At 48.2% G+C, this 27,226-nt stretch overlaps 1 protein-coding gene across 3 annotated transcripts in view; it reads right to left on the bottom strand.

Moving 5' to 3' along the window:
• Sardh (sarcosine dehydrogenase) overlaps positions 1-16,058 on the bottom strand; it is a 65,579-nt gene extending 49,521 nt beyond the window's left edge. Inside the window, exons 1-8 of one of the 3 annotated variants that reach the window (XM_076569152.1) lie at positions 15,931-16,058; positions 15,215-15,307; positions 14,024-14,070; positions 11,587-11,944; positions 9,792-9,970; positions 4,631-4,810; positions 3,313-3,436; positions 3,084-3,184 (exon numbers count right to left, since the gene is read on the bottom strand). In XM_076569152.1, the coding sequence (XP_076425267.1) occupies positions 3,084-3,184; positions 3,313-3,436; positions 4,631-4,810; positions 9,792-9,970; positions 11,587-11,923 (921 nt within the window). In that variant the 5' untranslated portion in view covers positions 11,924-11,944; positions 14,024-14,070; positions 15,215-15,307; positions 15,931-16,058. Of the gene's footprint in view, positions 1-3,083; positions 3,185-3,312; positions 3,437-4,630; positions 4,811-9,791; positions 9,971-11,586; positions 11,945-14,023; positions 14,071-14,166; positions 14,365-14,547; positions 14,723-15,214; positions 15,308-15,930 lie in introns of those variants that run through there. The other 2 variants (XM_006993113.4, XM_076569151.1) reach the window with 2 other exon arrangements.
• Between the last annotated feature and the right edge of the window lie 11,168 nt (positions 16,059-27,226).

Raw genomic sequence — 27,226 nt, 5'->3', positions numbered from 1 at the left:
ACACACACACACACACACACATTTAATAAAAAAATTTAAAGAAAGGAAAGGGAACTGGGGCTCTGAATAGTGATTACACTCTTCTAGGCTAGAGATGGGAAGATGGGAAGAGCCTGGCTTCAGACCCACAGTCTGGGCTCTGGCCCCGTGCTTGGTACCTGGATAGGGCAGCCATCTCCTTGCAGAAGCAGGTAGAAGGAGGATGAAAATATAAGGACAAAACCATGCCTTGAGTGGAATGGGCCCATGGCCACAGGAGGTCAGAGGAGAGCTAGCTAGGATCAGGGACCTGGGTGGCTCCTCAAAACTGGGAGATCTCTTAGCCACCACAGAAGGTGGGCACCCAAGCCTTGAGCCCTTGCTGTAGCCAGAGCCTGATGCTGTGGGAAGACAATATCCTGTACCACAGGGCTGCCAGGTCCCTGGAGCTTCCTGAGCTGACATGGGTCAGCAGGGCAGCTGACATGAACCCTGGGGCAGTCTCCCAGCCTTAGGACCTGCCTCAGCACAGAGTGGGACCACAGCGGTGGACAGGAGAGTCTAAGGCCTGGTGCAGCTTCCTGTCTGGCCCCAGGATCTGGCAGGTCCAAACTCACGGAGCCCTCCACATGAAGGGATGGGGCCTGGGAACTCTCTCATCACACCAGACTGTGCCCGGCACAGTCTTTAAGCATTGGGGCTGGTGGTCCTATCATGGGCCCCTTATACCTACAGGCACACAGGGACCGTGAGTGATTATATAATGCCCGCAGCTTGTCTTTGGTTGACTTTGACATTCCCGGGAGGGGAATGGCCAGCTGCCATCCATTCTATTGCTTCCCAGAAGGCGGACTTTGTCAGGCATCAGGAGAAACTAGCCAGGACTGAGAAGTGGTGCCCCTCAGTGGATACCCTCTCTGCAACCTCAACTCAGGACATGTCCTCTGCCCCCCTTTACATTACACCTTCCCAGCCTCAGCTTGGCCCTCCTGGATCCCTTCATGGTCAGAGAGTGACCCCTGGTGGCCACCTAGGGAGTGGGTTCTCCCACAGCTCTGAGCTTCAGTAGACAGCGTGGCCATTCTTCCGTGCTCACCTGATACAGTAGGTGTCTCTGTCTGTGAAAAAGGAAGTACTGCCGGGCGGTGGTGGCGCACGCCTTTAATCCCAGCACTCGGGAGGCAGAGCCAGGTGGATCTCTGTGAGTTTGAGGCCAGCCTGGGCTACCAAGTGAGTTCCAGGAAAGGCGCAAAGCTACACAGAGAAACCCTGTCTCGGAAAAAAAAAAAAAGGAAGTACTGTGTGTTTGGGGGAGTTGCCCTGGGATTAGTGGCAGGACCCCACCAGACACAGGTTTTTTCTATACCGTCTCCTTCATTCACACTATGAAACAGCCAGGCTTAGTATCTCAGAGGCAGGAAGGAACCAAGCTCATGTAGGGCGGGGGAGGCAGGCCTCAGGGACAAGGCTTCTAGTATGAGGGAAGGGGGTGTCCAGGTGTCCAAGACTCTCATCACTGGTCCCTAAACAAGAGCAGTCTGGCCTCTCACACTCTCCTCACCCCACACAGCCTATGACTCAGCTCAACTGTCAGTCAAAACCAAATGCCATGCTCTGTGTGATGGACCTTCTCTATCACCCTCAAACCCCCACTGAAGCATGGTCTCCTCCTTCTCCAGGTAGCCCCAAAAGATCAAATTGGTCCTCCAGTCTTGGTTAGAGATGTCAGGCAGCCCGTGCCCAGCCACATTTGATCGGCCTAGGGGAAGTCAGTTGAGTGTCTTTGGGTATGGTCCACTGGGACAGGATCTACCTTGCACTAATTTCAGAGCCCTGGAACCTCTGTGTGTGGGGGTCCCTTCCAGAATCTTTTGCAGCTTCTTTGGGGGTTGCTCCTTTGCTTGTCTACAGGATCCCCCTTTTCTTTTCATGCAAAAACTGGGTCTTTCTCTGTTTTAGTCCCACCTCCTGGATTAGAAACATGAAGTCCCTCCAGTCAGTGGTGGCTGGAGAGAGGGTTAGATTCCCACTGTAAAGAAGAATTAGCAAGCAGATGGATGATAGGAGAATCAGAGAAGGGAAAGGTAAATGGGGAGAAGGAAGGACGGCTCATGGATGGACAGATGGATGGAAGGCAATGAAGAATAAGGGATGGGAATGGATGGATGGATACTAAGTAGATGGGTAAAGGGCAGGGTAGATGGAAGAAAACACTGAGGAAGAATGAAGGGCGGGGTAGCAAAAAGGATAGAAGGAAAGAAATAAATGGAGAGATAAATAGATGGGAGAGAGATCAATAAGGGGATAAAGGTGTGAAAAGAGGATGGATGCACGGGGGATACAGGGGAGAAAGAGGAGAGGAAGATGGATGGGGGATACAGGGGAGAAAGAGGAGAGAAGGATGGATGGGGATACAAGGGGATAAAGAAGAGAGGATGGATGCATGGGGGATACAGGGAGAAAGAGGAGAGGAGGATGGATGGGGATACAGGGAAAAGAAAGAAGAGAGGAGGATGGATGGGGATACGGGGGGAGAAAGAGGAGAGGAGGATGGATGCATGGGGGATACAGGGGGAGAAAGAGGAGAGGATGGATGCAGTGGGTTTAGAAGGAGTGATGGAGGGGGGGAGAGAAAGATGGGCTCAGATGATTGGTGGAGGGAAGCAGGGTGGTCAGTGACAAGGTGTCAGAAAACTACCAGCCACCAGCACAGGAGAGAAGAGCTGAGTAGGACAAGCAAGGAGAGGGAGCAAGAGGCATTTTAGTCCAGGTGCCTGCAGGCACACCAGGTCTGGGCTTCCCTCAGCAGAGGCTTTCAGAGAGGTACTGAGAGCCAGGAACCAGTGTCCTCTGAGACAGGCACGGCCTGGAACAAAGCCCTGGCTCCCAGACTAGAGAGATCAGGAAGCCAGGCCCTGATGTCCAAGGTGGCCCACACCATCAAATTCACTGTGCCAACTCCTGTAAGTCTGCTAGCACCCAGAGGTCTCCATCGCACGGGAGAGGTGCCTAAGCCTGAGGACCGTGCCATTTGTCTGTGCCCAGGCTGGGTCTTAGAGCAAAGTCCTTGACCTCATGGCAGAGAACCTGGTGCCATCGCTTACCTGGATCCCCTCAATGCGCTCAGTGACAACGTAAGCATGGTGCATGGCCACCAGGGGGACCTTCACTCCAGCCATCTGACCCACGGTGCTTGCCCACACTCCTGGGGACAGAATGGAGAGCAACTCAGGACATTTCTCAGCATTCTTGCCTGTCTGACTTCCCACCCCAGAAAGAGGTAGGACCAGAGCTGGGGGGCGGGGGGAGAGAGTCAGAGGAACACCATTCCACCTGCACAGTTGACCACGCAGGGCGTCTGGATGGAGCCATGCTCTGTCTCCACCGCTGCCACCCGCCGCACTCCGAAGTCATCCGTCCGCACACGGATGCCAGTCACTGGGCAGTTTTCAATGACCTGAGGTGGAGAAAAACAGCACCTAAAACCACGTGGAGATTTCTGAAGACCTGACCTCCACCCCCAACCTACTGAATGGAACCAGGGGATGCTGCTTCTGTGAGGGACACTTTCTGATTGTATTTCTCTCATTTGATCAGAGAAATGGAAGCCACATCACAAGAAAGCAGAACCCACTTCTTTAGTTGGAAAACTTGTACAGATGTGGGAGGGGTGTGGGAGGGGTGTGGGAGGGGTGAGGGCACTCACTCAGAAGAGGAGAGGACAGCTGACTATTTTTCAGTGAGATTCATTTGAGGAATGGAAAAATGTTTATACATCACTTTGGTTTTTTGTTTGTTTTTAAGTCATGAAATGATGTTTCTGTTTATGCCTTCATGGAAACAGAGAGAAACACACTAAAATGCCCACATTACTGCCAGACTTTTTTACTTCCTTTTTGCTTCCTACTTGTCTTTTTGTGTGTGCATGTGCTATGAGTGGTGTCTGGGTGTGGGTGGGTGTGTTATATGTGGTGTCTGCGTGTATATGGGTGTGTACAGGTGCACGAAGTGTGCTGGTTAGTTTTAACTGTCAATTCGAAACACCTAGAATCAGCTTGGAAGAGTCTTAACTGAGGCAGTATCTAGATCAGGTTGGCTGTGGATGTGTCTGTGGAGAACTGTCTTGACTGTTCATTGACCCAGCCCACTGCAGGCAGCACCATTCCCTAGGCTGGGCCTGGACTGCATGAGTGAAGAAAGATAGCTGCGGGCACATTTGGAGGCACACGGGTGCCCTCCTCTGTCTTGGGACAGGAAACCCAGCACTGAGGTTACAGCCACCTACCACATGAGTGTTGGAGATACAAACGAAGGCCTCATGCTTGTACATCAAGTGCTTTAATCCAGTGAGCCATATCCCCCAGGCCCTGTTTATCATTATAACTTTTCTACAATAAGTGTAGGGTTGAGGCAAATGAAGACCAAATGATAAGAATGGATCCAGAGATTTCCTCTGTGACAGAGTAGGATCCTTGAGTGAAGGGGGTTGGGAATGCAGATATCTGAACAGAATGGACCCAAAGGCTAAGAGCTCCGAACTGGTCTAGGACCACATATCAGGCCAAGGATGGAGCCTGTTCTCAGGCCTCAGGATTTGTAGGGAAAGCGGATGGGCTCAAAGCAAAGATTCAGAGCTGGTAGTGATGGGTACCTTAGCTCCTCGAGCCACTGCTGCCCGGGTGAGGGTAGTGCAGGTGCCAGCGGGGTCCATGGTACCATCCTGTGGCACATACAGGGTCCCATAGAGGTCGTCCACATTCATCAGCGGATACAGATCCTTGGTCTCTGCTGGGCTCAGCACATGGGACTCCACACCATAGGCCTTGCCTAACTAGAGGGACCGAGAAGAAAGTACCTGAGCCCATGGAAAGCAGGTCTTCAGGCCACTCACCCAACCCGGGGCCCCAGGTCCAACCCCAACCCTGCCGCCTCTAGAAGTCTGAGCAGGTCTCCATGCCCAGAGGACCCCTTGGGTCAGCTCTAGCAAGAGGGTGAAGGGGTGGAGCCAGTGCAGAGGCAGGCTCTGGAGCCACACCCCTTTGGCTCTAGCATCTGCTCCAGTGCCGCTTTGTGATGGGGTTGGGGGGACTGAACATACACTCCCAGAAATGGACTGATGGAAATTTGTGTGGTTGATTAAGAACTTAAACAAGAACGAGCTACAAATTGCTTAGTGTGTCATAATAAAATAAAATGAAAATGACCCTCAGTCTCATAGTTTGGGTCTAAGACTGGGATTAGGTTTCCAGGTTTTTCTCCAAGAAACACCAACATGATCCTGCCTTGGTGGCACTGTCAAACAGATCATGTCCCATATTTAATTGGACCAAGGGCAGCCAATCAAGTGGAGGTGATGACCTATTTAGCAGGGTTCCACCTGACTAGTAATGAGATTCTCTAACAATATATATATATATTTTGAGACAGCGTCCTGTGTAGCCCAGGCTGGTCACAAACTATATAGCCAGAGCTATATGCCATTTTTATGGTACTGATAGACTTCACAGAACCCCACAATATCGTCACTGACTCTCAATATGTGGAGAGAGTTGTTTTACATATTGAAACTGCTGAATTTATTCCTGATAATACAGAATTAACTTCATTATTCATACAATTGCAGGAAATCATCAGAAAAAGGGAACATCCTATATATATAACACCTATCAGATCCCATACAGGTCTGCCAGGACCTCTAGCACAAGGTAATGATGAGATTGATCAGTTACTAATAGGTAATGTGCTAGAAGCCTCAGAATTTCATAAGAAACGCCATGTAAATAGCAAAGGTTTGAAGAAGAATTTCTCCATCACTTGGCAACAAGCTAAGGATATTGTGAAAAATGTCCTACTTGTTCCTTCTATAACCAAACTCCATTACCTGCAGGGAGTAATCCAAAAGGTATACAAAGAAATGAAATTTGGCAGATGGATGTGTTTCATTTTGCAGAATTTGGAAGATTAAAGTATGTACACCATACCATTGACACCTATTCAGGATTTCCGTGGGCAACTCCTTTGAGTTCTGAAAAGGCTGATTCTATGATTACACACCTATTAGAAGTCATGGTCATCACGGGAATACCTGTACAAATTAAGACTGACAATACCCCAGCATATGTCTCCAATAAAATGAGACAGTTCTTTGCTCATTACAATATAAAGCATGTTACAGGTATACCACACAATCCCACAGGCCAAGCAGTCATAGAAAGATCTAATCAAACTTTTAAAGGATATGATAAATAAACAGCAACAGGTAACAATGACTCCTAGAAATAGATTGCATAGTGCTTTATTAACCTTGAATTTTCTCAATGCTGATGAGAAAGGAACAACAGCTGCGGAGAGACATTGGACGACAGACAAAACTCCTGAGCTAAACCAACTGGTTTATTTCAAAGATGTATTGACCTCAGAATGGAAACCTGGTTACATCCTATGTTGGGGAAGGGGTTTTGCTTTTGTTTTGGCAGGAGAAGAAAAGCTATGGATACCAACAAAATTAATAAAAATTTGATTTGAACAGGAAAAACCCCTTGATGAAGAGAAGTAAAAGATCATCCACCAATGTGACATCTCTACAAGTTATAAGAAAAATTTAACAATCAAAGGTTGGGGTAGGGTTCTGTTTTTGTCTTTCCAGGATAATGGAAATACCCATCTTCCAAAACTCATAAGGCCTTGGATATCCGGATCTTTACAGCAGAAAGGAAGAATCTATTGGTACCAATCTACACAGGATAAAATCTCACTGTCTAACATCTATATCTCTATCAATCTAGAAAAATTGTGGTTCCAATTCAATTATAAACCAAGCTGGCTTTGGAGATAGAATTGGCTCACTCTTTCTCTAAACCCAAGTATATTGCTAAAAGAAAAGGTTGAGAGATTCTTCAGTCCCATATCAGAAGAGCCCTCTGATATGGGACAGAAGAAAACCAATAAAAAGGGACCATTGTCTTCAAGACTCTAATTCTCTCCATGCTTACTCTTGATTTCTCGGAATCCTTTCTTACATGTCATGTCATCTTTAAATCCAACCTTTCCATTTTGATAAAAAAATAAGTTTTTCCAATAGCAATCTCCAAAGTCTCCAGAAGGAAGATGGGGCCCCAACAACAACAACTCTACCCAATCTAGAATGATGCCATGGTAATCATCATCATACTACACTTCTTGTCAGAATTTCAGACAATCTTACCCATTACTCTGAGACTTGCTGCAGAATCTACAGTTAGTCTAACTGAGATTTAACTATCTGAGCTTTCTTACAGTACCCAACAGAGATACCATCACCCCCTAAACAGCAGGAAGCAATTCTAAGAAAACAACGACCCTTCTCCCTAAGGTTTCATATTTCTCAGGGTTATGGATGATGGTTATAGGGTTGGGGTTGGAAGAAACTATTAAACTCAGTATTCTCCTTAAGAAAAGAAAAATGTCTAAAAAAAGGGAAAAGAAGAAATGGAATGGATAGGTATAAGATATTATGGTAGATTATTGTATATATTAGTAAACAAATTTAGTAAAATAGCAGCCTTAGATAATTTGCACTGTAATTTGCACTGTTATAGATTCTTATATGTTGATACAAACTATTTTTATATTCCTGTTTAAGATAATTTGTATATTGATACAAATACAGAACTTTATTGTTATAATGTACATATATTTCTACTCTTATTTGAAATATTTATATATTGATACAAATGTAAATTTATATCTGTCATACTGTATGTATGTTCTACTTCTGTTTAGGATATTCTGTATATTGATATATATTTAAGATTATTGTCATATTGTGTATCGCACTATACATTCCTACCTCTGTTATAAATATCTTGTGTATTGTCACAATTTTGAAGTCATCATCCTTTACCATACATTTGCTTATAGACTGTTTACCTTGTTTACATGAAGCCTTAGTCCTTAGGTTATTTAGGTAGATAAGACTTTTAGATTTATAGTCACCTATGCTTGTCATCTCTATAGTTACATTAGTTAGGTTATCCAGATTTACAGATACATAGGTCAGATGGACAGGTAATCTTCAAACACTTCATAGACCTAGAGAATATGGCATTTAAATAACTTAGAATTCTGTTGACGTGAGACACAATTGCTCCTGACAGCACCAATTTGATCCCAAGAGAACATTGGGCATTTGGAAGACATTGCCATTTGGAAGTTGTCTTCTTGGCACAAAATGGCCTATTGGGCAAAGAACTGCCCCTGCCTCAACTGCTGACAATATGAGTGCTGTCCTTCTGGACAAGCAGGACACAAGGAAAAGTGACTTCTGAACTCTGCCAAGACAGGATAAGATAGTCTTTCAGAATTCCTGCTTCTGAAAATGGTCTGTCAGATACTCTAGGCATGTAACCAGTTTGAATGCACCAATAATGCTGAGAAACATTAGGTGATTGTCCAGACTGCCAGCTGTCTCAGTCTACTCTTGCAAGATTCCCGAAAGTTGTTTGCATCCATCTTCCATTTCTCAGGTACCATTATATTTCTTCTCATGTCTTTGATGGGATTGAAGACTAGCAGTTATAGTTACAACTTAGTATATATATACATATATATATATATATATATATATATATATATATATTATCTTAGATAGAACATATTAAGTATCAGATTCAGGTTTTTAGAATAGGACACTTTTTGGAATGATCTTTGTAACACACCATTTACCTACGCTCTAGACTTCTCTGGATTTTAGTATGTGTTTCTTGCTTGATATTGTTCACATTGGTGGTAGTTCCATCTTATCTAGGTCATTATCCCTCATTACTCCCTGACAAAATTTGATAACCATTCCTTTGTATATAGTCTTGCATTAGGTTAGAACCTTCTTATTTAGACAAAAGGGGGAGATGTAGTGGGTAGCCATTCCAGCTTTGATCTGGAAGTTCCAACCCCCATTGAGGCTTCAGCAACTGTCACACCTACAAGGTAGGCCGAGAGGACCCTGAAGACCCGAGATCTGGATGTGCCAGCTCTCTTGGTTCCTGGACCCTGGACGCTGGAGGTAGACTGAGCAGAGTTCTCCAGAGAACACCCCCGGACTGTGCTGCATCTTCCCCAGACCCTGTTACCTATCCTTTCATTTGTGAGTTACCCCACAAAATAAACCTCCCTTTTAACTACGTGGAGTTGCCTTAATGATTTCACCAATAAAGGATGACCGTAAACTCCTGATCTTTCTGTTGTAGTAAGAGGCATGCACCACTATGCCAGGGTTTGGATAACTTCATAGGTAAAACTCAGTAACTCTGAATAGGTCTGAATTCAAGGTCGAAGAGCAGGTGAGCCACCACATGTTTCATTCAGAGTTGTGGGTGAAACCCAGGGCTTTGTGCACACTAAGCAAGCACTCTACCAACTGAGCCCCATCCTCCATACTCCCTGGGAATTTTGAATGAAGAGGGTAGTCATGCCTCTCCATCCAGGTAGCCTAGCCAGCAAAGAGCAGCCATAGGGTTTGAACCCAGATCTGTAGGCCCTTGTTTCCAGTGCCAAGGGATTACTGCACGCACTTTCTGCTGGGGCCTCCTTCACCTCGCTGTACCCCCACAAATAATACAGCATCTATGTGAGCTCCCAAAAGGCACACACCCCACCTTTCACCCTAGGGAATATGGTCACCGACCTGAGCCCCTGCAGAGAGCATGCCCAGACTAGGAGCATACCCACCGACCTGAGCCCCCTGCAGAGAGCATGCCCAGCTTTCCCTAGGAACATACCCACCGACCTGAGCCCCTGCAGAGAGCATGCCCAGCAAAACCTAGGAGCATACCCACCGACATGAGTCTCTTGTACTCATCCAGGCGCTGCCGGTTAGAGGCGATGAAGAGGCCACCATTCTGGATCCAGCCTGTATGCATCCCAGTCTCCTCCTCCAGATCATGGCTCACCACTTGCCTTGTGTGGGCCAGAAGCTCTACCTCCACATCACTGGGCCGCAGCTGCCACAATAAGCCTGGCAAGAACAGGGCACCATCAGTCTCCCGCAAGGTGCAGTCACACCCACTTCTTCCAGTCAAATAATGGGCAGCAATGGGGAGCCCAGGGAGGTTGAGTGGGACATGGCCTGCCACAGTTGGAGGTTAGGGCCGTTCTGGGGCAGCTCCAAGTGACAATATCAAGGGCTTCCATTCACAAGTGCCATCTATGTGCCAGGCCTGGTACAGAGTCTAGTCTAGGGTGACCTCAAGCATCCTCAGCAGCTCTTGAGAGGCCTCGGCCAGCCTCACACTGCTGTGTAGTCAAGAATGAACTTCAGTTCCTTCAGTTCCTTCAGTTCCTCTTCCTGTCATGATAGGCCTAGGCCACTAAATCTGACTTTGAGAGGTTATAGGTAAAATTCATAGACACCAAATAGTTGAGTTCAAAGTCACAGAGCAGGTGAACGTGAGACAGAAAACTGACTGGACCCAGATATTCCAGTCTTCTGAAGATTGCTACTTTCAATAGCAGAGGCTGAATGGCAGAGGCTAGAAATGAGGCTGGTGTGACATGGAGGGGCAGAGCTTGACAGCCCAGCTGGGCCTGGCCTTGGGAGATGGGGTGAGGGCCTAGAGCAATGGTTCTCAACCTTCCAAACGCTGGGACCCTTTAATACAGTTCCTCATGTTGTGGTGCCCCCAACCACAAAATTATTTCATTGTTACTTCATAACCATAATTTCTCTACTGTTATGAATCACAATGTAGATTAAAGACCACCCCCCAAAGGGATCACGACCCACAGGTTGAGAAGCACTGGCTTAGAGGCAATATACTATACGCTGCCAGACTGTACCAGCCCTCCACGCTCCAAGTTCAGCAGCCTCATGGTGACTTCTTGAGAGCAGCTGTCCACACCACATCTAATTGGCTGCTGTGCACCAGGGCTGAGGACTGGGGCTGGAGAGATGGCTCAGAGGTTAAGAGCACTGACTGCTCTTCCAGAGGATCCAGGTTCAATTCCCAGCACCCACATTGCAGCTCACAACTGTCTGTGACTCCAGTCCCAGGGGATCTGGTACACTCACACAAATACACATGTGGGCAAAACACCAATACATATAAAATAAAAATAAATTATTATTTTTTTTTTGAGACAGGGTTTCTCTGCGTAGCTTTGCACCTTTCCTGGAGCTCACTTGGTAGCCCAGGCTGGCCTCGAACTCACAGAGATCCGCCTGGCTCTGCCTCCCGAGTGCTGGGATTAAAGGCGTGTGCCACCACCGCCCGGCTAATAAATTATTTTTTAAAAAGGAGTTGAGGACATGCAAACCGTGGGTGCTTAATGGTTGTGCACAAGGTCAGTTAGGAGAGTTCCACAGAAGGTGCAATTCCTATCACACTGGTCCATCCATCCTCCAGTAGGCATGCCTCTACCTGATGGCTTTTTCTGGGGAAGGGGCTTTTGCTCTTGGTACAGACAGCTACCTGGACCTAGCTTCACCCCTACCCAGAGGGCCAGAGGCAGCGCCTACCACTCTCCCTAGCACACCCCAACCATACATCTTTGCTCTCCAACTCTGTTGCTCCTCCCAGACTGACCCCCCCCCCCGCACGGTGTCCACCCACCCACCAGCACCCGGGCTCCCACCTGCTGTGTGCCAGGTGGTCCCAGAGGTCAGCCGCTCTCTCTCCAGCAGCACTGCTTGGCTAACACCCAGCTTGGCCAAGTGGTACAGGGTCTGGCATCCCAAGCTGCCCCCGCCAATGACCACAACATCAGCCGTGCTGGGCAGAGGCTGGCTTGGTCCTCGAGGCACCGCCGAGGAACCTTGTGCCTCCTCCTTCAGGGTCCGCTGGTACGGGACATTCTTCTCGGTGGTGGACCGGGCCTCCCTGGCTAGGGGCTGTAGACCCAGGTTCCGGGCAGATCTCCCTTGAGAAGAGGTGGCAGCTACACGCAGGGCTCCTCGGCTCAGCAAAGCCATGGGGACTCAGGGCTTCTGTACCTTGGGGAGCCAACAAAAGAGTCAGGCTGGGTGGGGTGCGGTGCAGACACGGTAGGGGTTGGACTAAGTGCGTGTCCGTGTAACTGAGGCTCCCATATTACATCCATGGCCTTTCGGCTGCTTCCCTGTGATAAGTATTCACTCCCTCATCCACTCATTCATTCACTCACTCATCCACTCACTCATTCACCTACTCATTCACTCACCTATTCACTCACTCATCCACTCACTCATCTACTCACTCATTCACTCACTCATTCACCTACTCATTCACTCACTCATCCACTCACCTATTCACTCGCTCATTCATTCACTCGCTCATTCACTCACTCACTCATTCACCCATTCACTCACTCACCCACCCATTCACTCACTCATTCATTCACCCATTAACTCACCTATTCACTCACTCACCCACTCACTCACCCATTCACTTACCTATTCACTCACCCACTCACTCACTTACCCATTCACTCACCCACTTACTCACTCACCCATTCACTCACTCATTCATTCACCCATTCACTCACTCACTCACTCATTCAGCATTGATGTATCAAGGGGTGGATCACAGCAGGCTCTAGCGGGGCTCAGGGGAGACAGCTCTGGGTAGGGTGTGGATGCCAGAGAAGTGGGGTTGACACAGCTGGCAGATATCCCAAATATCTAAGGAAGAGGGTTTATCCAGAGAGGAAGGGCACATGAGGACTGTTGTGGAATATTCCTTTACACTGTGTAGGCTAGGCATAAGAAAGAGCCCTCAGAGGGGCACTGAGTGTCCTCACAGGAGCATTAGGGACCAGAAGGCATGATATAGAGGTGAGAACATCCAGGGCCTGGTGAAAGTTTATCACCAGCTTCCTGGTCATGTTGAGGTCCCTGTGCTGGTCTGAGCTAGAGAAAGGCCCTAGAACTGATGGATTAGGGTTGTGAGGAAACACCACAGCCCCAGAGGGGCCATGACTGCACTGATAGGAATGTGTGAGGTCACCTGCACACAGGGAGAACCAGGCAGAGGTGGGTAGCTCTGTGGAGGAGGCAGAGGGGTTAATAGCCCCAACCTGGTGCCAGCAGTACACCCAGATAAGGCCCTTCTTAGTACAACCCCCCAGGACAGTCCCTTCTCAAGCCCACATAGGCCATTGCTCCTTCAGTGGCTCCCAACAGAAGCTAATAGAGATTGGGGTGTCTAGACCTCCCCTCCCCCGCCGCCCCGGCATCTAGTTTTCAGATGGGACTCAGATCCTGGCTTAACAGGTCTCACTTCTCTCTGTTCCATCCACAGTCTTTCCAACTACCCTTAAGGGCTCATCAAAAGCCTTTCCTTCAGGAAGCCTCCCCCCACCTTGCTATCCACCAAAAGGTAATGATAAGAGTGTACCAAGAATAGTGGTACCCAGGGCACCTCCTGGGGAGTGGATCCCTGCCCAGCACAGCGAAGGAAGGGTGTCCCCAAGGTGTTTCTTGTACTTTTTCCTGGGATGAGCAGGAAAAGCAAAGGCTTTGGCTGTGACCCAGAGTGCTGGAGTGGGTGAAGCCAGCTTCCCTATATTAGTGACTGCTACCAAGCGGCCAGTTAACTGAGAAAGTCACTCCATCATCAGGTGTGGGTGACAGGCTCTGTGCATTCACTCACTCCCACAGAATGACCTGAGGCTCATGACTTGTCTCTTTTTCAGGGGGAAGAGACTGAGGCAATGAAAGACTTCCTAGGGTGTGTGGCTGCACTGAGCAAAGGGCGGTATGATCCAGAAGCCAAATGTTCCTGGTTCCCAACACGGAACCCACTATGGCACTGTACGCCATCTGTGAACACTCCTGATCCCTCACTGGACACAGCAGGAGACAGAGTGAGTCAGAGCCAAGCCGCTCACCTCAGCACCCCACTCCAAGGGTCGGGCCCAGCAGTCTATGCTGACAGGCCTCCAGGGTGGGGAGTGGTTGGATTTGCGGGCAGGAGCTGTCCTTGGCCTTACAGCCTCTCAGGTCATTCCCATCCCTATGGTGACAGCTGCCGGTCTCTGTGGCTTCCGTGGGTGAGACGGAAAGACATTCCCCTTGGCAGGAGTCTATACATACCTTAGTCTTTGAATGTCTTTAGTTTTCCAGAAGCTCCTGAGAGGGTCCTAGCAAGGGAAAGTCAGCATGATATGGACCCAGTCGAGGCTCTGCAAGGCCAGGCAGTACCTCCACCTTAGGACACCACACAAGGTACCACACACCTGCCAGAGGCACCTCCCTCCTCTCCAGAATGCCAATGCTGCTGGCCTGGGGAGCTGCCACGTGCCCCTTCCCTGGCAGCCCAGCCAGTCACGGCAGGGGTGGGGGGTGGGGCAGCCAGGCCCCCAGCCTGCTCCTCCTTCAGAACAGCTGTTTCATTAACCTGACCTCTAGCCCCTGCAGCTCTCTCCCTCGGCTTCCTAAGGATCAGGGCATAGGACACATGGAATGAGAGCCCAGTCATAGGCCTGAGGTCTCAGGCACAGGGCCCTCTTTGAAGGCTGCAACAGGGTAGAAGGGAGCCCGGGGGGCAAGGCACTCTGCAGAACCCTCCCATAAGGGGGCCCCCTCCTGCAACCCCACGTCACCCACGGTCTTCCCACCTATTCCATGGTCCCTTCAGTCAGAGGCAAGGAGAGGTCCCAGCTAGCCAGCAGCCAGTTCCAACCCTGCCCATGAAGGGGCTGCCAGGACACTGCCCCTCCCTTCTTTCCCAAGCTGCATCTGGGTCTAGCTGATCAGGGCCACCCACTCCCTTGCTGCTGGCCCAATGTCTGCGCCTACAACTGGGGCAGGAATGCACCGCCCACTACCCCAGCTTCCTGGCCAGCCCCGCTGGAGCAGCTGCCAAGTGGGCAGTTCTCCTGGCTGGCCAGCCCAGCAGGGCTGTGAAACCCGAGCCTAGCTCTCGGTGACCTCCCCCTCTCACGGTTCCTTCCTCGTCACTAGCTCAGGCGTCTCCATATTGCTGTGGTGACCCCTGGCATTCTGTCTTCCCATGCTTGCCCACCCTGGTTCCCCATCCCCTGAATGAGCTGGCTGCATGGGCAGATCATCCTTCCTTGAACTGAGGCCCCTGGTGAGGTCATCTTGGCACAAGTATGTGTCTCCAGCCCCAGCTTGCTCACTCCTGGGACCAGACAGAAAGTTCACTGTCCAAGGAAGCCAGCAAGGAGTCTGTGCTCACATCGCAGGGGCTGCCCCCCACATCCTGTTCTCTAGATCCCTCCCCGCTTCAGATTCCTACCACCCTCTGGCTTCTGGGAATACCTGAGTCCACGAGCCATGGAAGAGGTCAAGCAGCTGCCCTCAGTCTGCCTGTACCCAGGACATTGTGCCCATTCCAGGCAGAAGTAGACGCCTCTAGTGAATCCAGGAAGAAGCAGTTATGTTTTGAAACCTCTGGATGTCCAAAGAATCAAAAGAGGTTCTGGGACCAGATGGCCCCCACTTCTGCCCCAACTGGGGTAGAAGGACGGAGATTTTGCCCGCAGCCCTACTCAGCACATTGTAGCGCCCAGTCAGGAAGGGGCAGGGGTACTGGGTGCTGGAATTCACAACTGGGGATGCTTGCACTCTTACTCACATGGAGCTGTCCAGCTATCTGCCTTGCTGCCAGCTTGTCTCTCAAGTACACTTACTGAGCACCTACTGTATACAAGGTAGCTGCTGGGGACCCAGAAACACCTAAGACCCAGGCCTGGCTTAGAGGGGCTTGGGAAACAGGAAAAATGGAGGGGAGAGGCCCCACATGGCTGACCGAAGAAGAGCTGCTTTGCCGCCGGCCTGAGTGGGACCTTTCAGAGAAGGTGGCGGGGACTCTGACTGGCCCGAGTGAGACCTTTCAGAGGAGGTGGCAGGGACTCTGACTGGCCTCTGTTGCCACAGGTCTCAGTCTATGCCTTGAGGGCGGGCTGGTTCCTGGTCCCACCAGCTTGAGGCTTCCCTGGAACAGTGTGGGATCGTGAGACAGGGAGGGGAGCTACCTGGTCCCTCCAGATGCCGCCTGTCCCAACAAACTGAGGTCAAGCTGTGCTCACTAGACAGGGTGACAGGCTGAGTGGAGAGAAGGAAGGAGGAACGCGGCCCAAGTCTTTTTCTGAGTCCCAGTCTCAGGGGTGGTGAGGGAGGGACACCTGCTTAATACAGCCCTGAGGGCGGTGGCTGGGCCAGGCTCACACTCTGAGGCTGACCCTGGCAGTTTCAGAGCTGTCCTGAGGCCAGAGGACAGCACGGTCTCCAGGACTTTGGATAGGGGTGGTGGCCGGAGGCTGGGCCCGGTGGCTGGTCAGCACTGTAGGAGTTGTTGTTGACCCTAGCACGTCACTGCTCAGGTCAAGGAGAGGTGGGAGGCTGTGTCCCCGAGGGCACAGCTCACATCCAGGGACTCGAGGGCAGGGTCCTGGTGATGCTAGCATAAATGTAGGCTCCCTTCTCCCACCACGCAGGCAGGAGTGGTCCACCCCACCCCACAGCTCATCCCACCGTACCCCATCCCACACCACGCTGTCAGTTTCACAGCGGTCCTGGAAATTTCTCTGAGTAGTTTGTCTCTCCTGGTGTGTGTGAGGGGCGTGGTAAAACCAAATGGCAGCCCTGTGGGTAGAAAAGGGAAAGGTCTGTTCCAAACCGCCAAAGCTGTCTCGGGGAAAGTAGAGAGAAGCAAGAGGGGAAGATCTCCAAGGTAATAAGAATGGGCATCTGGGAGAAGGGAGCCTATCAGCTCGAGGGGGGCCTTGAGGTGTACAACAAGGATTTGTGAGTAGGGCCGGAAGGAGCCTGGAGGCTAGAATGGACTTTGATAAGCTGATAGGCACCACAGGCCCATGTTAATGGGAGAATTGTATGTCCCTTTAGCCAGAGATAAGGGAAATGACTCCTTTCGGTAAGTGGGAAGCAGTTTCACAGGTTCCTGAGGATCCTGAGGAACGCTGGCTTTTATCCAGCAGAAATCCTCCTGTACGCCAGGCTGAGCTCATTTCTGGCCATTCGGACTCCATTTTGAGGTTTGGGGAGCTGGAGTTTCCTTTGGACCGGACACTAGCACACTATGAAGAAGACCACGGTACAAGCAGAGGTCACCGTTGATCCCATTCTCTGGGGTGGGAGATTATCTCCAGGCCATGACCCTTCCCAGCTGCACAAAATCAAACAAGAGTTGTGGCAGACTGACCTCCCCTGCCCTCAAGACCCCAAGACCATTCCTTCTAACTCAGCTGGGTTCCCACTGCTGGCCAGCCTTCCAGGGCAGAAGGGTTGCAGGTCACCCCTACCTCGGTAGACGTCCCCCCTACCTCGGTAGACGTCCCCCAGCAGGAAGGTGCTGGAGGGAGGATCTCCTGCCAAGCTCCACATGTGGTCCTGGGAGAGTCCAGAACAGTGAGAGAAAGAAGTAGATTGAGCGTGGCCAGCAGACTGGACCAGGCCATGAGAGAAACAGAAATACACAGAGAGGAAGGGAGGAGGGAGGGAGGGAGACACAGCAGAGCTATACGGGGAATGAGTAGCTGGGGGGAGGAAGCCCATGAGCTGGAGGGAAGTTAGGGTGGGGAGAAGGTAAGGGGACCCAGGATGCTAGCATGGCCTTTGAAATGTGTAACTGGTACCTGTGATACTGAGGGAGTCTGGCAGCCAGCAGGAGCTTTGAGATACTAATGGGCACCAAAATGGCCCTTCTGGCTTTTGGAATTTGGGGAAATGGGGTCTCCTTTGGACCAGACAAGGACCAGGTGCACAGGAGCATGGATGCTCAGCTGCAGTCACTCTGGGCAGTGCTAGTGTGGAGGACCGACAGGGGCCAGTCAGCATGCATCTGTATGTTCAACCTCTCAGCGGTGATAGGAATAGCCTGTCGTTGTGGAGATGAGAAAATTGAGGCAGAACACTGTTATTTATTAAGCAGCACAATGTTATTCACTAAGCAGCACTGTTCACCGTGTGAGAAAAGCCACGAGGTACAATAAAACCCACTAAAAGTTGATTAAGGGAAGGAAACAGAAAAGGGTACTTAAGCCTAGGGAAAGATCGTGTAGGAAGAGAGGGGCAGAGGGATGAGTGAGACCCGCTTTTGTAGACTCCCCCACACATGCGCATATGGGCTTTTGTAGCTATGCCATGCATGTGCATAGATTACGTGATCACACTGTGCACAGATTACGTAGGACGTAAGGCCCTAGGATGACTAAACATCTTGCCAGCGCATGCACGGTCATGGGGAAGTGGCTAGGAATTCTAACAAACACAGCTCTGGGGTGCCAGATGGCCACAGGCCACTGATAAGTTTCTAGAACATTGTTAGAGGCATTGTTCGTGTCCCCAGCATTTAAATTTTCCAAGAAAAACGTAGAGCAAAGGGGCTGGGGGATGGCACAGTCAGCAAAGTGCCGCTGCACAAGCCCGAGTCTGAACCCCAAAATCCATGTTTAAAAAGAAAAGGCCAGGCGCAATGACACATGCTTGTAATTCCAGCACAAGCCCCAGAGTGTGATCCCCAATATCCATGTCAAACAAAATAAAACACCAAGAAACCAGGCTCAGTGGCGCATGCTTGTAATCCCTGCACCGAGGAGGTGGCGATGACAGGAGGTTGCTAGCCAGTCTGCCTCACCTATTTGCTGAGTTCCAGGCCAATGAGACCCTGTCTCAGAAAACAAGGATGCAGGGTAAATCCGGTGTTAGTGAAAGGACCAAGCAGATGCCATAACAGGCTGCTCAGTCTTCTCTCAGAGATCAGGCCTCAATTTCAGTTTCCTGAGACTTGAGCAAGCAGTTTCTGGGAGGGTCATGAACAAAAGACATAGTCCTTGCAGTAGCTCCCTTTCTGCATGTACTCTGACTGCTCAAGGTTCAGCCAGTTGTTTACTGTCTGGGACCCCGCACCAACCTAGAGCTACGTGCATGGGTCAATATGAAAGTGCTAGGCCAACCAGCCTCCATAGCATCTCAAGGACAAAGCCTGGGACTTGTCCAGGCCTGCCCCAAAATGATAACTGTAACCCCCAACCAGTAAATCCAAAGGTTACACACCCTCACCCAATCATATGATGCCAAGGCTTGTACCACCCTGCTTGCCGTTTTTCCCTTTAAAAACCCCTCACCCTGAGAGCTCAGGGCCGTCCTCCTCCACCCTCTGTGTTGAGTGCTGGACACAGACTAAGCCTGGGCTTGCTTGTTATCAATAAACCCCTGTGTGCTTTGCATCGGATATTGACTCCGTGGTGGTTTTGCTCAGGGGTCTTGCAACTTAGGCTCAACATTGGTAAACCGAGAACCACCCACATTCCAGAACCAGGTGGTCCCTCCGCCCACCTTCAGTGACCCCGCGCCAGCAGTCACGTCATCATCAGCTGCCAAGTGAGACACGTTTCCACTAATTGCCACAAGTTGCAGACTCAGAGCCCACATAGAAAAACAGTTGTAAAACTTCTCAGTCCTGATGAGCTCTCTGCTTACCATTGCATCCTTTTAGACTAAGGAAGCAACAAGTCTCCAAAATATTTTGGATTGGTATGGATTTTTTGTATGATGATAAAAAATTTAAGGTTATATGTGATTCAACTCTGGTTTAGAATATACTGTATATGATGATAAAATTTTAAGGTTAGAAAGATATACTCAGATTAACAAAAGCTGATTTAAGATGTATGTCTAACTACTTAGGCCTTTGCTAACTGTTCAACACCAAGCTTCCAGAAAATTTAGATAAGTAACAACATATGTTTGATAAATAAGATATATTTGATAAATAAAATTCATAAATTCCTAAGATCTTCTCAGGATCAAAAAATATTTGTCTGGCTTCTTTGTCTTGGTAACTTTGTTAAGCTTGGGCAATTTGGATAAACTGAGCCAATCAAAAAAATTATGACAATCTATAATAGGACACTATAAAAGATCAGTAAAGTTTCCAGTCTCTCCATGGACTAACGTTTACTAAATTTATGGTTTATTTTGATACTAAAGGATCTTCAACTCAAAATTTTAAGACTCAAACTCAAACATAAGACTCAAAAAATATAAAATCCTAAACTTATAAAAGCTAATAACTTACTGTAAACTGTTAAAAATAATTAAGACATGCAAGTTAATGATCAGCCACCTTATAAGTGATCAAATTCTTTAATGTGTTCAGAACTATACTTGTAGTCATGCTATGTATTAATGTAATTTACAGGAATAAGCACTATTTAGCCTCCTGTATATATATATCTCCAAAGTTAAACCTAAAACAAGTAACTAGAAACAAGCAAAGTTTGTTTAATTTAGATACACTTAATAGATAATGGTCCTCAAAACTTTTCAGAGGTCTGCTGAATATGGCATTTAAAATGTTTAGTGGAAAAAGCTGACTATAACAGAGACCCCCCAGCCTCTAGCAGTGACCCCAAGGCCTCCAAAGAAGATGATGGGCACAGAACTCTACCTGGAGCTTTCTTTAAATATAAGATGTAAAAATGAAAAACGTTTCAGATTTCCTTCTCTCTCTATGCTATTGTTACATTAAGCAAAAGTTCAGAATTCCAACATCAATCAACAGAGTTCTGATAAGCTATTAATCTGGCTCTGGTGAGCACTGACTGCTTTTATCATAGTCACAAGCTCAAATTTTTAAATTTCCTCTGGTTGTCTTCTAAGTATAGACTTAAAGTGCTTCTCATTATGCTAAAAATATATGTCTAATTTATATACACCCAGTTTTCTGGATAGAGCAAAGTGTTCATGATTTTAAACCAAATCATTTTGGGTCCTCAAGTTTCTACTATAACTCAAAGGCCTGAGTCTACTGCCTTTTCCACAATGTGGATTTCTGTAATGATTATAAACAATGGTAATGCTAATGTATCTAAAATTTACCTCTTTTTATAAACTTAAAAACTTCTTGTGAGCTTCAGGGAATTGACTTGAATCCACCTCTCACTGGTCAAATGGACTCCAGATAAGTACTGTCAGTCCAACAGCCTGTTTCCCCACCTGCCTATTCCACCTATTCCTGAGGCTGGAATCTTACCCCCTTTCCCTGGTCTTGGGACTCCCCTCCACCAGCTACCAGGATCATGGGCCTAAAAGTTTCAAATGTACACCTAAGAAAAAAATTCCCCTTATATTTTTTAACTTTACCTTCTGCCCAAATATATATCTGTTCCAGAATCCTGCCAGCTCCAGGTGTTTCCTCAAAATCTGTATCCCAGAACCTTCAGAGCGGCGGCCCTAGGTGTCCCAGCCTCATAAAGTACTTCAGTTGCTGCCTGCAAGTCTCTAGCCCCAGAAGGTCTCACAGAGCCTTGTCAGCGAGTGAAGCAGCCTGCTCTTCCTAGACTTGGCCCAGCATCCCAGCTTTCTTGGCTCCCCAAAGATGTTGATGCCCCCAGACAACAGGAAGCAGTCTAAAGAAAATGGCGCCCCCGTTCCTGCCTCACCAGTCACCCCTTCCTATTCCCTCACTTAGATGGCTCTGAGGTGAAGAGCACTGACTGTTCTTCCAAACGTCCTGAGTTCAATTCCCAGCAACCACATGGTGGCTCACAGCCACCTGTAAGGAGATCTGGCGCCCTCTTATGGCATGCAGGCATATATGCTGTATACATAATAAATAAATCTTTAAAAAAAAAAAAAAAAAAAGAGGGAGGAATGTTGGTAAACTGAGAACCACCCACATTACAGAAGCAAGTGCTCTCCAATCCTGCCTTCAGTGACCCACATCATGCAGGTCAGGAGGCTCACGCGGCAGCGGTTCTTGTAACCACTGCCAGAAATGCGCGTGTTCAGGGGCCGATAGAGCACCGTGTCAGGAAGAAAGATGCCCGCTCTAGGTGCCTTTCAAGTTCTGTGGCTGTAGCAGCCAGATTGGATCACAGCCTTCCGCCCGATCCCTCAGCAAAGCATGCCTGCTCTGCAGTCTGAGCACATTGGCAACATTCCTCCCCCGGCCCCCGGCCCGCTCTGAGTAGGCTCCAGTGGCCGCAGCAAGACTGCTGTGGTCGTCGCTGGGACATTCCGCTTGCCCACCAGTGACCACACTGCAGCCTGTTGGCACTCCCCTTTTTTTTTTTTTTTTTTTTTTTGGTTTTTCAAGACAGGGTTTCTCTGTGTAGCTTTGCGCCTTTCCTGGAGCTCACTTGGTAGCCCAGGCTGGCCTCGAACTCACAGAGATCCGCCTGCCTCCGCCTCCCGAGTGCTGGGATTAAAGGCGTGCGCCACCAACGCCCGGCAGCACTCCCCTTTTTTTAAATCTGCCCCATGCAGGTCAAACAACTTCACAGCTCCAGCCAGAGCAAGGTACAGTGAGTGCTTCAGGACCTGCCTTGGCGCTACACCTATGACACCTACTGGCAAAACATCAATACTACATCCAAAAATCATCAAATGAACCAGTCATTCGCCCAACCTAGTTAATTACACCTGGAACATCTGGACACTCAGGACAGTATTTCGAGGATCTTATCTGAGGTAAATTACTTGATAATTTCACACCTTAAACTGTTTAATAAATAAAAATTTACTTTACAAATTTTAAGTATTTCTTATATTATGGTGGATAATGTAACCATTCAGGAATTTAAAAACTCCTTTGTTTATACTATGGATGAAATTTTACAAGACATATATGGCCTTCCTGGGATGTATACAGTTTTCATCATAATGGTATTAGCAAAGTAATTCATATCATATCATTAAAAAACTGCACCAAATATGAGACATTAATGGGACTGATACAGACTTTGAAAAGTGGTAATGAGTACTTAAACAAAAGGATTCATTCTTTGGAATCTGCTAATTTACCACATGAACTTCAGTCTGCTAATAATAAATGGACATCCAGATTTAATTCTATTGAAAATAAATGTGAAAAACTAATGGGTAACTGAGTAAGTCTGCAAAGCAATCTTAATGTCATACAGATAATTTCTAAGTAGGAATAATCACCATTAATTGATAGAATGAAATCTTTGGAATCATATGTTTATGATGAACATAAAAATTTTTTGATTCCATGAAGTCACTGGAATCATTTACAGTACAGGAAGCAAAGAATTTAGAAAAAGCTGTGGTTAATCAATTTCAAGCTTTGGATGAGTCTGTTAGAGTTGATAATAAGGGTGCTAACAAGGAGAAGGGAAAGGCTAGAGAGGTAATAACATCACCAGTGCCTTACAGAGTTAGAGATGACCTATCAAAACTCACTTCCCATTATGACATATGTATGCATATGACCCTGTAACCATTTGTGAAAAGCCAGCAACTGATAAATATCCTGAAGGATATGTTGAATATATATGTAAGCATATACATATGAGAGATTTAAAGAACATCGAGGAAGCTGTAGTTACCTATGGTATACATTCAACATATGTGAAACAGATATTAAATACATGGTCTTCTAGAAATAGGATCACATCAAATGACTGGAATCAGTATCAGCTGTATTATAATATAGCCAGCAATTACAATGGAAAAGCTGGTTGAGAGAAGCTAAGGCCCTTGAGCAGCAAGGTAAGATTAGAGGTTTTCAGATTTCCCAAGATAAAATTCTTGGTGAGGGCTGCTTCGCTGATATAGATGCACAATCTACCTTTAATGAGCATACATTATCCATATGCCATGTGGCAGCCTTAAATGCTTGGGAAAAGATTCAAGAACCAGAGAAACCAACTGAGCTATATATGAAGGTCTTCCAGGGGTCAAAAGAACCATTTACTGATTTTTTTAATAAAGACTGACCAAGGTTATAAACAAGACAATATCAGACCAAGAATTAAGATGAGTATTAATTTAATCTTTGGCTTTTGAAAATACTAATATAGAATGCAAAAGGATACTTGAACCTTTAAATATCAGATCAGCACCCATAGAAGAATGGATTCAACACACAATCAATGTTGAGTCTCTTAACTACGGTGATGAGGCTTGGATAGAAGAGGAGATTTCCAGAGGTATAAAGAAGCATCAAAGTGCCAAATGTTTTAACTGTGGTAAACCAGGACATATAAGAAGAAATTTTACACAGGGCTCTCCTAGAAGCAATGCTTCTTCTAGGAATGACTCAAACAGGAGACCTCAACCTTCTGGATTATGCAGAAGATGCGGCAAAAGCTGACATTGAACCAATGAATATAGATCAACAAGAGACATACAAGGCAACCCTTTACCAAGGGGTCAGGGGAGCAAAGAGAACCAAGACAGCATATGGCCAAAATGGCTGAGTTATATAGAAATCAGAAGCTGGGGGAAAAGATGCAAAGCTCAGCTGGGATGGGGAGGGCTGGAGAGGTTTAGGGTAGGGAGCAGGAGTGGAGGGTGAGTGCTGAGAGGAGCAAGGACCCTGAAACAGGTACTTGAGATGCTCTTGTCCCAGGTTTCCTTGAGATCTAACAGTGGCCACCCTGCCCCCTCCCATGTGCTTGCTGGACACACTTAGATGGGGTATATTTAGTCCATTTGACAGGAGTCCTTGTACTGGCTAGTTTTTATGTCAACTTGACACAAGCTAGAGTCATCAGAGAAGAGAGAGCCTCAACTGAGAAAATGCCTCTATAAGATAAGGCTGTAGGCAAGCCTGTAGGACTTTTCTTTTCTGTCTCTGTCTCTCTCTCTCCCTGTGTGTGTGTGTGTGTGTGTGTGTGTGTGTGTGTGTGTGTGTGTGTGTGTGTGTGTGTTTCCTGTCAGGGTTTCTCTGTGTAACAGTCCTGGCAGTCCTAGAACTCTCTTCGTAGATCAAGCTGGCCTTGAACTTACAGGGATCCAGCTGCCTCTGAATCCCAAGTGTTGGGATTAAAGGTGTGTACCACCATGCCCTGCAGGACATTTCTTAATTAGTGATTAATGGAGTAGAGCCCAGTCCATTGTGGGTGGTGCCATATCCCTGGCCTGGTTGGTGGTCTTGGGTTCTATAAGAAAGCAGACTGAGCAAGCCATGAGATGTAAGTTAGTAAGCAGCACCCACGCCCCAGGGCTTCTGCATGAGCTCCTGCTTCTGTATCAGCTCCTGTTTCCAGGGTTCTGCCCTGTTGGAGTTCCTTTGATGATTAACTATGATGTGGAAACAAGCTGAATAAACTCTTACCTCTCCAAGTTTCTTGGTCATGCTGTTATATCACAGCAATAGTAACCCTGACTTAAGACAGTCATCCATCATTTCATCCTCTTACATGTTCCACTAGCCTGGGGAGCCTTGCTTCTCAACTGTTTTCCAGGATTCTGGGGCTGATTTCTCAACAAGCACCCAGGGCATAGATACCTCTGAAGAACATCCCTTGGGGGCCCAGGCATCCAGGAAACTGTACCTCACAGGGAGGGAAGATCACTAGCATTGTAAAGCTCATTCTCGGCTAGGTTCGATGTCCAGGGTTCCTAGGAAAGGCCAGAAGTACCAACAGTTGGTGGCCCTAGCACTCAGTCCTTCCTGAAGAGGACTCTTGGCAGGAAATACTGCACCCTGGTGGTTGTTTGTGAGTTCTACAACCTGAGAGAGCTGAATCCTGGCCCAAGAATGGGGCCATGGGTAGGCAGGACTGATGTTCCACTGTTCTGTCAGCCTGGGCTCTCATACAGCCCTGCAGACACTACCTACCAGCCACCATCTCAAGGAAGTCCTGTTCACCAAGCAATAAGAGAAAGGGCCAATGGACGGGAGAGGAAGAAGCAGGGAGCCTGTTGTGAGGAGCAGGGAGCCCACCTCCTTGCTCGTTTCCCTCAGCTCTACCATCCCCTAGACCACTCACTGGAGACTTGTCCAGCATGCCATAACTCCATCTGTTACCCTGCACACATTCCAGGCTATGCTGTGGCACGTAGTACAGTCCTGGGTTATTACCACTATTGTTCTCAGCCTTTGTTCACATTTAGTCATGAACTTCTGAATCCAGTGGGAGATGAGGGCTGCTACCTGCTTCAGGCTCTGACCTGATGCTATTTCCACGGTGTGAATCCTCCCACTACAGCCAATCTCAGGCTACAGTGGGAAGGGCACGCTATCACTGACTGTGGATGCTGAGGACACAGCTCTGTGGGCTGGCCTGAGCAAGTCCTTCTGTGCCTGTAGAATGCTCTGTCTTGGGGCACAGCCACGGTGGCTGCCTGTTGACACCTGCCTGGTGAGTCTCCTCCCACACATCTGCTTTCGGTGCCTCTGCGGCACCCAGTCCCGTGCCCATATTTAGGTGTGGTACTCAGCCAAGGTCTTCCATAGATAGTGGTTAAAAACTCCTCACACAGGTTGACTAAGCAGAACTGGAGGCCTGTCATCCCTCTGAACTGCCTGCCTTTGTCATCTGTCTCACCCCTGGGATGGCACTGATTTTTGGCTTTTCTAGTGAATAAACTCATCAAAGAAAAGTGGATATGTGCACTCGGGCATGCTGGGATAAGAGCCCAGGGCTTAGAAATGAGGCCATCAGGCTTATCTCTTCCATAAAACCTCGGACTCAAAAGGCACTGACTGAGTCTGCTCAAGTTAAAGACTGTTCTCCCACTGAGAACAGCTGGCTTAAAAAAAGAAAAAGGGGGGGGGGAGAAAGACGCTTTTTTCCTGGTTTGAATCAAAAGCTAGTCAGACTATGGTGCATGCTGAGAGGGAACCAAGGCCATTCACACAGCACAGCTTTCTGATCTAGAGCAGCCTGGACCTTGGGGAGTCAGCCCACCAAGGCACATGTTCTTGCAGAGCTAAGGCTGTCTCAAGACATGACTCTGAGAGACTGCTCCCCCATTCTGTTCTGTGGACTCTGCCAGGTCACCTGGTCTCTGTGACACAGTCTGCTGCTCATGTCCCCCACCCCATCCATTCTTTCCTCTTCTGTGGCAACAAGACCCAGAACAAAGTCCCAGCCTCCCTAGATGACCAAGTTATAGACTATGGAAGGTGGTGGGTGAAAGTTCCAGGAAGTATCCCTAAAGAGAAGGCATGTTCTTTGTGTGCCCCTTCTTCCTAAGGTAGATTAGCTGCTTCTCTCGCTGCTATGATGGAACACCCGACAAAAGCAACTGGAGGGAGAGTTTATTTCAGCTGATGGCTTGAGGTCCCAGTCCACCACGGGGAGAAGGGGAGAAGGCATGGCAGCAAGAGCAGGAAGGGCTGGCCACACTGCATCCAGTCCTGAAGCACCGAGAGATGAATGCTGCGCTCAGCTCACTTCTTCAGGGTAGGATCCCAGCCCAGGGGATGGTGCTGCCCATATTCAAAGCAGGTACTCCTATCTCAACTAACCCAGTCTAGAACCTCTCTCCCAGACATGCCCAGAGGTTTGCCTCTTAAGTGACTCTAGATGCCATCAAGGTGATAACTGA

The sequence above is a fragment of the Peromyscus maniculatus genome, chromosome 4, assembly GCF_049852395.1.
Source record: "Peromyscus maniculatus bairdii isolate BWxNUB_F1_BW_parent chromosome 4, HU_Pman_BW_mat_3.1, whole genome shotgun sequence".
Taxonomy (NCBI): Eukaryota; Metazoa; Chordata; class Mammalia; order Rodentia; family Cricetidae; genus Peromyscus; species Peromyscus maniculatus.
This window is presented reverse-complemented; position numbering and strand designations above follow the sequence as displayed.